This window comes from Melospiza georgiana, chromosome 1 (genome assembly GCF_028018845.1).
Source record: "Melospiza georgiana isolate bMelGeo1 chromosome 1, bMelGeo1.pri, whole genome shotgun sequence".
Classification (NCBI taxonomy): Eukaryota; Metazoa; Chordata; class Aves; order Passeriformes; family Passerellidae; genus Melospiza; species Melospiza georgiana.
The window spans coordinates 17473169-17486232 of record NC_080430.1 but is presented as its reverse complement, the minus strand read 5'-3'; the positions used below and the strand labels follow the sequence as shown (position 1 = coordinate 17486232).

Sequence of the window (13064 nt, the reverse complement as noted above, 5' to 3'; positions counted from 1 at the left end):
ATCAGTGCACAGCCAGCATGACCTGAAGCAGCACTCATGAACTAGGTGATGCTGATGGAACAGGTACAGCCCATTAAATATGCAGTAAATCTGTGGGTGTTCAGCTTTCCCCATCAGTGTGATGTTCACTCACTCTAACTTTCCCTCTTGGTGTGACTACACTCTTTCTTCTGTCATCTGCTCACTGTAAATCAAAATTCTTGCCTGTGTAGAAAACACCTATCTGCTTTTATCTATGCCATATATCCAAATATCAAAATTAAATAAAGAATTTACCTGGTCTTGTCTGGGATCAAGGTAAAGAGTGAGTGCTTCACACAACAGTTTCCTGGCTGTCTCCGTTTACCAAGGTAAATGTTCCTTGTGTTTGAGAGGTGCCTTCCCACCAGTGGCATCAAAGGGATTAAGGTCATATCAGGAGATCAGATTTACTTAATAGTTTTCCTGTACTTGTGCCTTGTTACATATCTGAGCTTGATTTAGTTTATGAACTCTGCTGTTACTTATCTAGTTTCTCTTTCCCTTATTTTCCCTCATCTCATAAAACAAGTATAACTAATATGAATTGTAAACCTTGCATTCTCTGCTGCGTTTGCTCTATTTAGCAATGCCTTTACTCTTGGATAAAAAATGATCCAAGTCTCTGAGAATTTTCTTGCTAATTAAAATAAGACTGCATAAAGTTGGATTTATGGTTTGATTGAAGGAGAAAAGAAATCTAAGACAAATGTAAAGTTAAACTTGAAGTTTAACCCTGCTAAGAAAGATAATTAAAATTTTGTTTCCTTCTCATGTATGACTTTTTCTCCTAGCAAGTCCAGGAAAATTTGATCAAGATGTATTTTACTTACCCCAATGGTTCTGTAGCGCTTTGATCTATAGTGAGGTCATCTCAGCCAAACTTTAGAGCACTGTCATTACTAAGCTAAAAATGTTTCTGTCCTGACTGCATTGTCTGCTTCATCTTTGCTGTACTATTTCATCATACGCCTCAGGTTTTGTCCTATACATACTATTAGCAGGATCTTCTTGCATGTTGGTCCCAGAGTTTCAGTCTTACATGCTTTATAAATATTTTTTTTTTTAACTTGTATTGCCAAGCTCCCGTCTTACAGCTGATGTAAGGGTGTGATCTAAGCAGGGATCTATAGAGTGACAAAGTTCTTCATGGTAGCAGTTCTGGAATCAAATCACAGCTTTTGAACTGTCAGGTACTGATGTGCTGTACCAAGAAGTTGACTTCTATTCTTTTCAAACATTTGTGTGTCTAAATTCAGAACAATGGAAAGCATGACTGTTTTGGCCTTCAAGATGGTTGCAGGTGCAAGATCTGCTCTGTGTTTCCTTACTTCAGGAGATTGTATCTCTTTCTTTTCTAGATTTGAACGTATTCACACAAAGAAAGGGAACTACAGTAAGTCGCTAGTTTCAAACCAAGAGGAGGTAGATGATTTAGCAACCTTGGAGGTACTGGATGAGGTAAGAACCTCTTTTTTCATGTTTTCCTGAAGAGGAGTAATCACATATTAAATTGCAATGGTGTGCTGTTGATTTTCAGATTCAACTGTCATATTTCAGTTGTGTAAGTGTACAATGACATTTCACCACTTTATGCCAAATATTTTAGACAAGATTTACTGTGTCAGAAAGGTTTCAACTCAAAGCTAAAACAATCTCTGGAGTTACAGCCATAGACCAAACAGTATGGTAACACCATTGACTAAACAGGATTTATATCACTGGGTTTTACTACAGCTAAGCATCCAGTTTGCAATGGTGTGTGAAATTGGTCTAGGTCCAAGACCTTCCATCACTGTTGCTTGAGCACCAAGAGTTGCCTTAAACTAGCTCACCATACTCTCCCAGACTAGGTTCTCATTGACTTATTTTGGTGGGGAAATGCATGAGGGTCAATTTATGTGAGCTGAGCCTCTCATCTGTCAATGCCTGCTCATGGACCTTTGACCAAATTACTGATAAAAAAAAAACACTGGTTTGTCAAAGCTCAAAAATTAGTCCACTGGGTGCAGGGAAACATGGTATAAGGGAGGGAGGAGGTCTGCTTTAAGGTGTTTATGCTTTAAGCTTCAAAACCAGAAAGAAGAATCAGGCTGCAGCACATTATCTGCAGGTCTTGGAGGCCATCAGTGGTTGTAAACAAACTGTCATTCTTCATCTGCTGGGCTGTGCATAGACTATAATTCACATTCTCTTATCTGTAAAACTTCTCTGGTATATTGTACCTTTGTCAGTCCAGAATATTCATTGTGGCACTTGAGCTGGTAAACTGTATCATGCTGACAGCTCACAGAACATCTTCCATCTGCCCAAGAGCTTTGTTATAGCTTGATGTTTAGTTAATTGTAATTGAACTAACCCAAAATTCATCTACTGGACAAAGTTCAGGTTTAAGCATTTTTTTAGTATTAGGAAGAATAAGACTGCTGTGGGGGTTTTTTTCTCTTTTACCATGATACATATAAACAATCCAAGCTAAAGAGATTTTATTGCACAAAAAAATCCCAGACTAACTGGAATATATCCCATCTCCTAAGAGATGGAGCATTCTCATGGAAGTCCTCAGGAAGCCTCTGTTTAATGCATTGTTTGACTATGTGGTGTTACTAAATCAAATCCAATTAAAACCACTTTCACATATGAATGGCAGCTTCTCAGAACTGTATTCTTTCTTCCACTCATATTTTTTCTTCCAGTTTAGACATGCCCATCATCAGATCAAGACAAGAGACCTTTTTTCTATTGGTGCAATAAATAATTTCAGAAAGGGCAGAAGTTCCCCTAAAATAATTCTGTAATGTGAATATGGTTTTGACAAAAAGGAAAGAGAGCATTCAAAACCAAAAAGTTTATCAAGGCAATCAAAAACCAAGATTTTTCTCCATATGTTTTCTCATGAAAGAAATATAGCCTCTGCAGCTGTTGAGAATTCAGCTTGTAAGTGTATTAAACAAGACACAGTGTACAACACTGTGAATGGATAGATGAGGAAGGAAGGCAATTCCTTCTGTAGTCCTCTGCTGCCAGTTGGTCTGTTCCAGAGGGTATGGAGCCTAAATATTTCCACATGTACCCCAGATTAGTCTCAAGGCTGGTAGAATTTCTTCATTCAGCTCTGTGGCCTGTTTTGATTGGAAACCTAACCAGGCACTTGATACACCCAGCTGTGTATGCAGAAGAAGCTGAGGGAAATTACATCAGGAAATTTGAATGCCACTAATGGGCCCTTCCCTTTTCTTGGTTCGGGGGAAACTGGCTCTGCAATAGCAAAGAACAATCACAGCAGAGGCTGCTTGTTAATAGGGAAAGATGCATCATTGTTTACATTAATGGGAAGAAAACAGTTGAACATCTGTGTTCTATCATAACTGAGAGTAATGTTAGAGTAGCTGTAATGGCAGTTATGGACTCAATCAAAAGACTCTTGCTTGATAAGTTACACGAAACTTTAGTAGTAGAAATGTAGACAAGACTGTCTCATGGAAACATCCGATGAACTGAATGAAAGCAGTACTTAACTCCTTTTTCTACAGCCATTTGAAGATCTGTAAGTATGTATTGTTCAAAGTAAGACAAAAAATTAGAAATGCCGGTGTGTTTGAAAATATTACTTACTTTTGATCATGATCCATTGTACTCCTGACTATAAATACCTTACCTCCCCATCCTCACCCATTGAAACTATATAAATATTTTATACATTTTCCTTGCATTCTTTTTCCCCCCGTGTGATTGATGGTTTCTGTTCCCTCTCCACCAGAACACAGTAACGGAGCAGTTGCAGAAGGGTTATGCCAAGGACCAGATCTACACATACGTTGGGGACATTCTCATCGCTGTCAATCCATTTCGGAACTTAGATATTTATTCTGCACAGGTGTGAAAATTTAGGTTTTATTATTTTAAACTAGCACCAAATTCCACTAAAATATCAATATTTGCATTAACTATAAAGTAAGACCATTCTTGAGATTTATTTTAGCTTACTCTGAAAAACAGAATTACCAGTAGAGATGTTCTTTCAAGTGCACATTGACACAAATTCTTAAGACTTGTTGAATTTCAGCACAGAAATGAGAAACTCCAAAATAATTAATTTCTAGTGTCTTTATGTCTACAGTGTAGATCATGTACAAAGCAATCCTGTAAAATGTTAACTGCTGTGAATCTGTCTCCTTATTATACAAAAGGGAATTTGGGTCCCTATTATACAAAAGGGGAAAGATATTAAATTCAGATCATGCAATAATTTGGGGTTATTAATTATCAGATACTACAGCTGCAGAGAAGATCTCAAGTTTTAACATCAATACCATGCAGAGATACTAATAGGAAGGGAAGCACGAACAAATTTAAATAAGTTGAAACCATGATGTCTGACAACAGTAAATTTTCTCCTAATAAATTTAGTTTCATAAAGTAATCAGGACTAAAATTATAGAAAATTGCACTTCATTTTTTAGCAGTTCTTATTGTCCTAAGTACATACAGATTCATGGTATAGTGAGTGCAGTAACAGCTCTTTTAGAAAACATCACTGCTGGAAACCTCAGCATGCTGTACACTAATCTAAAAATAAAACCAAACTTTAAAAAAAAGTTTTTAAAAGACAGTGATAATGCTTTTATTTTTCTTACACTTAGCATTCCAAACTGTACATTGGAGCCAAACGGACTGCCAACCCTCCTCATATTTTTGCTGTTGCTGACATAGGCTATCAGTCCATGGTGACATACAACTCTGATCAGGTATGGATGAGGTGTCTTAATTACATCCTCTGCCAGGCTGAGAGATATGTGATGAGCTCAGTCTTGCTCTCTTCTCCGCAGTGTATTGTTATTTCTGGAGAAAGTGGAGCTGGCAAGACACAAAGTGCCCATCTGCTGGTGCAGCAGCTCACTGTCCTTGGCAAGGTAAGTGGCAGAAGGGGTGTCTCTGTGAGGCTTTAAGGCTTTGCTGTCCTGGGTCTAAAGGGCTGAACCCATGGACAGAGCATTGGTTGTGGGGTGAGACTGCTCCCAAAGAACATTTTCCAAAGAACATTAGAACATGATGCTCATCTATCTACTCCTTCCTCCCTCCTAGGGTCACTTGGAAATATGCTGGGGTTTCCTCAACAAACAGTACCCACTGCAATGAGGGCTGTGACTTAAGGCAGATCCCTGTTTGACTGAGAGCCTTCAAGTCATCCAAGCAAGCAGTACTAAACAAAATCTTCTTCTTGCTTCTCATCTTTCCACAACCAGATTTCTATCAGTAGGACATAGTCATTCTGGGAAGTGGCCACCATAACTGTGTAAATAAAATTCCATTTTTAGCATGCCTGAGGTGAGATGAAAGCAAGCTAATGGATTGGTAGGGTGCAGTGGAGCAGTAACCAGATACTAACAAGGATCCTAAAAGCAGATTGGCCATCTCAGAGCCACAAAACCACAGAAACCATAGAAATTAATTTATAGTGTTGTGATCATTATGTGTGTTATTTCTTCCAGACAGCCTTAGTTCTGAGGATTGCTATATTCTGACAGATTTCATTATATATATATATATATACACACATATATCTACGTACATATATATCTATATGTATATGTATATATATGCTTTTTTCTCCATATAATTATAATTTCCATGGGAATAGCTGCCCTGATTATGTCACACTTCACAATACCAATGAGAAGATTAAAGGAGCACCTAAAAATGCATTAATTTGAATAATTGCTGATAATTTGAAGCAATGTCTTTTTCATATCCAGGCTAATAACAGGACTCTGCAGGAAAAGATTCTCCAGGTGAACAACCTTGTAGAAGCATTTGGGAATGCAGGCACTATCATCAATGATAATTCAAGCAGATTTGGAAAATATTTGGAAATGAAATTCACTTGTGGTGGCACTGTAGTAGGAGCTCAGATTTCAGAATACCTCCTTGAAAAATCCAGAGTTGTCCACCAGGCATTGTAAGTATGAAAGTTGTATTTGACCTGTTTTGGGGGTTACAGAGTAGGCCTATGATGCAGGAAATCACCTTGGTTGAAAACATAAAGATGAATGAGGTACCTGGATGTTTTTCCTTAAAAGTTGTATATGAATAGCTTATGAATCTGTAAACTAGCTGAAAACTACTCCAGATTTTTTTTTCCTTGCCTCCTGGGTTATTTAAACAAATCTTTTAAAAATGGCCATGTGCTACATAAAATAAGAATGTGCAAAGAATTAAAAACTTCCTAATAGTTCAGGTATACATTTCATTGTGGGATTTTGGAGTATTGTGTAAAGTGTATCACTTGGACTTACTTCCTCTAAATTTCCTGTAGTATTGTAGCTTATTTCTTTGTTTGGTTGTTTGCTATTTCAGAGCATCAAGTAGGATTTGTTTATAGAGCAGTATGGATCAAAGATCCCTGCCAAGAAGGACTTGGGGGTGCTGGTGGGTGAGAGGCTGGACATGACCCAGCCATGGGCACTCACAGCCCAGAGAGCCAAACCTGCACTGGGCTGCATCAAAAGCAGCCTGGGCAGCTGGTAAAGGGAGGGGATTCTGTCCCCGTACCCTGCTTTGGTGAGACCCCATCTGGAGTGCTGCATCCAGCTCTGGGGTCCCCACTACAGGAAATATCTGGACCTGTTGGACAAATTCCATAGAAGGCCACCAAGATTATTAAATTGATGGAACACCTCTGCCACAAGGAATGGATGAGAAAATTTGGATTGTTCAGCCTGGACAAGGGAAGGCTTTGGGGTGATCAAATTGCCACCTTCCACCTGAAAGAAGCCTGCAACAAAGATAGAGAGAGACTTTTTTGCAAGAACATGTAGTGACAGGATAAGTGGCAATAGATTTAAATTGAGAGAGAGCAGGTTTACATTAGATTTTAGAAAGAAATTCTTTAGTGTGAGGGTGGTGAGGCACTGAAACAAGTTGCCCAGAGAAGCTGAGGATGCCTCATCCCTGTAAGTGTTCACAGCCAGGCTGGATGGGTCTCTGAGCAACCCAGTCTAGTGAAAGGTGTCCCTGCCTATGACAGGGGAGTTGAAACTAGATGATCCTTAGAGTCCCTCCCAACCCAAGCCATTCTATGGTTCTATGATCTAATGGTGCCCCTGAGACATATACCTAAGCTCATGCACAAAGCAGAGGTTTGGACACAATTCCTTTTTGCCTTTCAGTGGTGACTGACTTGGGCATCTCAGGGCTCAGTCATGGTTGCAATTTTTCACCTTGTTTGTTCTCATAAGGAGCACAGGAACCTTAAATATGTAATAAACCTCTGCCCTAGGTTTGGGCATGTAGCTTCTAGGCAAAGCATGCCAAGTCATAAGGCCCTTTTGCTGAATGTCTGCTTCTTGTTTCAGGACTAAAAGACACAACAGACCTACTGCATTCAGTGAACCAAAAGTGTATACCTCTCACACAGTCAGAAGGATTTTTAAAATAACTGGAGTTAAGCAGCCCATTCAGTGTGGGTGGGTGAGGAATGTGCAAGATCTCATAGAGGATCTACCAACTGCATCAAGGGCAGAGCAGCACCGAGCTGCTTTAGCACTGAGCAGCCACCCTGGCAGTGTCAGGACAAACACAGAATGGCATGAAAAGGTGTTCACATGAAGTTCTGTAATAAAGCTTCTTTCAGAGTCCTCTGTCACTTCGTGCAAATCTTGCCTGTTATTAAAATTAAAATAACAATTAGTGATAGTATGTATGTCATTAACAAATGTAGCATGATTATATTACTAAATCAGTTTGTTGTTTCTGTTGTTTCAGAGGAGAGAAAAATTTCCATATTTTTTATTATATTTATGCTGGTCTCGCAGAAAAGAAAAAACTGGCGCATTATAAACTGCCAGAATATAGACCTCCCAGGTAATGCAGTTTATTTTTGCATCAATTGATTACTAAGAAACACAGTGTTGAATTCTCAGCCTTGTTTACATTCTAACTCTGTATCCATCAACTCTTTCAGATATCTGCAAAATGACCATTTCAGAATAGTGCAAGATTTCATGAACAATAGCTTTTATAAGTCTCAGTTTGAATTAATAGAACAGTGCTTCAAAGTCATAGGTTTTACACTGGAGGTGAGTGCTGATAACCCTTTTTGTTTGTAAACTTCACCAGCTACCTTAATGAGGAGAAGCTTGTATGAAGCATTCAAATCTCCCTTGTTCCTTTAGCATATTGTGTTTGTGTTTTAGGATCTTGCATGGTCAACTTACTGTTATATAGTAACATTTAAATTTTTAAGGTTTCAAGGCATTGGTAAACCAATAAAATTATATTAGCCAACAAGGCTTTGAAATCACTGAACACAGCATAGCTGAGTAATTTGGGGAGGGGGGGAGATTTTAACAAATTTAATGCATAGGAAATTATGTTGTAACTGTTAATTAGCCAATAATTTTAGGCCTGCCTCATCTCAGTTTTAAGAGGAGGTCCATGGTGAGAGTTTTAAAAATTCATTGAGCTGATCTGAGTATTGATGAACTCAATACGTTTTCACAACTCTGGGGATAAAGTTGATTGAAGTTCTTAAATCCTTTTGGAGATGAGTCTCATCACTAAACAGTAACTGAACCCATTTTTTCTTTATGATCTCATATCATTGCTCAGCTAGCTATTAAACCCCTCTCCTCAGTCTGTCTTTGGTAGAATTAAAATTAAAAAAGGACTGGATTTATAAAGGAAAAAAATCCCGTTCTGTGACCTAGTTTTGCCTTACAAGAAGTGGTGCATCACAGGTGTCATTTATCTCTGATTTTATTTATAAAAAAATAAATAGTAGAGGTATGAACCATACTGTATCTGTGAAATATAGCATTAGTGCTTCAGAATGGATGTATGTTTTCATTTCTCTGACAAAACTGTATGTGGTAAGAAGCTTTTCACAGAAAATTGCTCACTTCAGTTGACTGTTTCTGGCTTCCCTCAATGTAAATATTTGAAATAGCTAGCAGAACAGATGTATTCACCTATTTTGTTCCTTTAGAGTCACTTTCCATTAGGTTGTAGTAGCAGTGGCATTCACAGTCTCTTTGTCGTCTACATGTTATTCACAGCTGCATTTAGTAATATCGCACCTTTGCTATCACATCCTTTCACTTGTGCTTTCACCTTTCCAGAAACAGCGTGAAAAGACGTTCATGATTCAGCACTGATAGCAGTTTTGTCACAGCACCAGAGACCTTGATAAGTCCTAATTTAAAGCATGAAAAGCAGAAAGTCTGTTTTTGTTTCCAGCTCTTTTGTTCACTTGGATGGATGGAAACAATAATCTTGATCATCCAAAAGAGGCCTTCCATGTATATTGAAGATGCAGTTAGAACCAGGTCACTGGCTGCATTGTGCAGTTCTAGCATGGATCTGCACTTGATTAACTCAGCAAGCCACTGGGAGCTGAATCTGTGAAGAATTATCTACCTGTAGAGCCCTGCAGTTTCAGAAGCAGGCTGAGTGCCATAGGCAATCTGCTTGTGGCTACTTGTGAGCCCCAGCCATGTCAGCCTGCCCTGAATCCTCTGAATTAACCTGTTTGAGGCTGTGCTTGCAGGAGTGAAGGAAGAGTCTTCTTCCCCCGGTGAGGTTCTGATATCGGATCCGTGTGCAAAGACAAATTTTTTCAGTGAAAAAAATATCCTGTAGGACATTAAATTCCTTTCCTAAATTCACTTTTAGTAATGCAGCCTTAAGCTTTGACATTCATCTCAGTGCGCAGAGGAACTTCTATATAAGCATGTTCAGTGTTTTATTAGCAGAAAGCCATGGACAGAAAAAATCTTGAGTTAAAACTGAGACCTAAACAAAGCTTTATTTCTGTGAAATTTGCTTTTAACTGACTGACAGGCTTTAAAAGTAACTACTGTCAGTACTCCTTGTCTTAAAATCACAGTTTTATTTCAGGCTGCACAGCAAAATTAGTAAGAAAGGACTGCCTGAGGGGAACAATAACTATGTTGTATGAGACAGATCAAGCCAGATATCAAGCACACTGGAAAAGGGCAGAAAAATGTCAGCAGTTATACATATTGTACAGCATGATGGCAGAAGTTAAGCTATCCATTTCTTTGCATTTCAACTGTGTCCCTAAGCTTAAAATGAAAATGAGTACTTAATCCTAAGTAAACTGTGTGCCAATTATCCTCAGCATAATTTTTTAGAGTGAGCTTATCCAGTTTGTCTTGCTGTCACTGGAATCACTATTTATTAACTGCTAGATTAACTTCTGAAAGTGTTGAAAACAAGCTCAAGTATTCTAAAGCAATTAGAGATTTTATCTGAGTAAATGATGCCTGACATGGTACAAACAAAGGATTGAATAATATGGATAAAATGCTATGCAATTATAAAAAGTTCATAGTTACAAAATACCAATCAGATTTTCAAAACTACTTCTTATAAAACTGCTACAAAAGTTTTCAACCTGCTATTTATAAATTATACCATTACTGTATGCCTCAAAACACAGTGTTACAGACTACTAGTCTGCTTTACAGGTACACCTAGAATTTTCTGAGTACAAACACTCAGATCATCAGGTATAATGATAAACCTTCACCATTCAGATGAAAATTTGCAGTTAAAATCTAAGTCCAACCTGCAATGAAAGCATTATTTTACTAACTTCAAATATTATTTGAATTTTATGTATTTGTGTATAGGTACTTAATTTACTGACTATATCACTTCACTGTCCAGAGTAATAGCAGCCTTTTTCATGACAGAGTCCCTTTTCACAGAATCGTGGAATTAACTAGGTTGGAAAAGACCTTTGAGATCATCAAGTCCGCCCTATAACCTAACACCACCTTACCGACTAAACCATGGCAGAACCTCCTAAATAATTTGAAATCTAAATTTGTTTAAGCAAAGTCCATATTAAGATGCTTTGGTGAGTTCCTAACTGGTATTTTGAAGGATAAAGTGCTTAGTCAAATCAGAGATGTGAGGCCTCACTCTTCTCCTAGTGAAACTTTTTCTGATGAGATTGGTGGGAGATGATATAGACCTATTATTTGGAGTACCTTGTTTCAATCAATACAGATTTTTTTTCTACTTTTTGTTGATCTAGGTATTAAATCTTTAGACATGTTTGCCCCTGCAGATACAGTGAAGAGCAGCTATAAATAACCTCTGAATTCTTTCTGAGTAAGGGGGTATGCACACCACTTTTATTTCCTTACTTCCTGCAATCCTGTCCTGTCAACAAGTACAGAAGAGAGGTTGGGCTATGGTTTGTCTTGTCCTCTTTGACTGTCTTACTCTTGAAAGATTTGGCTAAGTAGAGAATGGGAATAATTGCTGAGAACAATTATTCTAGACTCTAGCACTCCTAGAAGTAGTGGGCACTTGGCAGACAGCAGGAAACAACACACATGCATATGCCCATGGCACAAACCACAGAGACAAATTAACTGGCTGTTAAGTATTGAATTTTTTTAATTTACTTTTCAGGAACTTGGAAGTGTGTACAGTATCCTGGCTGCCATTTTAAATGTGGGTAACATTGAATTTTCTGCAGTAGTATCTGAACATATGATTGACAAGAGCAACATTTCCAATCCAGTAGCCCTTGAGAACTGTGAGTGTTTTTTTCTTGATTTAACATTGTTTTTCTTTAGTTTTCATTGCAAATTTATTTTATTGTAAGAGGTATCAATGAAAACTGTATTCACATGGAAATTTTGCAAGAATAATTAAAAACTGAAGGTAGATTAATTCTAATCCCACCTGAATTCAAATGCAAAAAAAGAAAAAAATTTCCATGTTATGCATCTTATTTGACTAACCAGTTCACTGGCATACAGGAAACATGACTAATACTGCAGATGCCTGAAAAAAATCTTTGGAATTTTTCCAAGGTTATTTGAACATTTGATGGAGAACCGCATTAACACATTGAATAGTTTTTTCCCAGTTTCTTTCTCAGCTGCTCATTGCTTGTTCCCCACATGTGCCTGTGGAAATATGGCTCACTAATTCTTTGGAAGGGATTCCTTGCATTATAAGCTGCTAGGAGGTAGAGGAGGCAAAGGGGCAAAGGTTCTCCAGAAATTTGCTACACTTTCTCAGTAATTACACCTGGCACCTGGGGAGATAATGAAGTCTTCACACTATCTTCTTGCATGTTTTCTTGCCATAGAAAAATATTGTGGAACAGCGAAAGAAGCACCCCTTTTTTTGGAGCAAAAGGAGAACAGCAGTGACTTGTACGAGTGGGTTATAACTGAGAGGGGTATTCACACCTCACAGCTTGGGCACTTCTTACACAGTCACCTGCCAAAATCTGTCTCTGAGCTATGCCTGTGACATTCCTTCCCAGGTGCATCCCTGCTGTGTATTCAGGCAGATGAGCTGCAAGAGGCCCTCACCTCTCACTGTGTAGTGACTCGAGGAGAAACAATTATTCGCCCCAACACTGTGGAAAAAGCCACAGATGTCAGAGATGCCATGGCCAAAGCACTGTACGGGCGCCTCTTCAGCTGGATAGTCAATCGCATCAACACTCTACTCAAACCCGACAAACATTTAAGGTAAAAGGAGATTTTGTAGAATAAAGAGATATTCTTTCTGTGGTAATAATGTTGTCTTACACTAGAGCATTTTGTGTAGTTAAGTTCTTTTCCTCTGTTACTTTTTTGTTTATGACCCTACCATGTTGAAAATGGTTTGTCCTGTTCATAGTATATAGTGAAAATACAGTAGATATGGTTGGAAAAGCACCTGGTGTTTTCCTGTTGATCTTTACTCATTTAACCTTTTTTTTTTTCTTTTTGTATTTTAACCCTTTTAACTTCTAACCCTTTTTCTTTTGTATTTTTTTTCAGAGTAAACTTTTGATATTCATAGTGTTGATTACATAGGTCAAATTCTGCTCTGATTTACACTGGTGCTGTTGCTTTTGTCACTGTTGTTATAAACACAGTTTCATATATGTGTGGGAATAGTTTTTAAAAACATTTACTGGAGGTATTGTCCACTTCACCCTTAAAAGGTGACATTTTAAACACCATGTCAATAGCAAATAGCTTTGGTTTGCAGATCTGGATTTC

The 13064-nt window shown here is 38.1% G+C and overlaps 1 protein-coding gene across 2 annotated transcripts in view; it reads left to right on the top strand.

The window, feature by feature from the left end:
* MYO3A (myosin IIIA) overlaps nt 1–13064 on the top strand; it is a 105668-nt gene that overhangs the window by 49527 nt on the left and 43077 nt on the right. For both annotated transcript variants that reach the window (XM_058031278.1, XM_058031287.1), the window contains exons 9-17: nt 1380–1479; nt 3779–3895; nt 4662–4766; nt 4848–4931; nt 5775–5977; nt 7783–7881; nt 7982–8096; nt 11467–11593; nt 12335–12545. In XM_058031278.1, the coding sequence (XP_057887261.1) occupies nt 1380–1479; nt 3779–3895; nt 4662–4766; nt 4848–4931; nt 5775–5977; nt 7783–7881; nt 7982–8096; nt 11467–11593; nt 12335–12545 (1161 nt within the window). The remainder of the gene's footprint in view (nt 1–1379; nt 1480–3778; nt 3896–4661; nt 4767–4847; nt 4932–5774; nt 5978–7782; nt 7882–7981; nt 8097–11466; nt 11594–12334; nt 12546–13064) is intronic.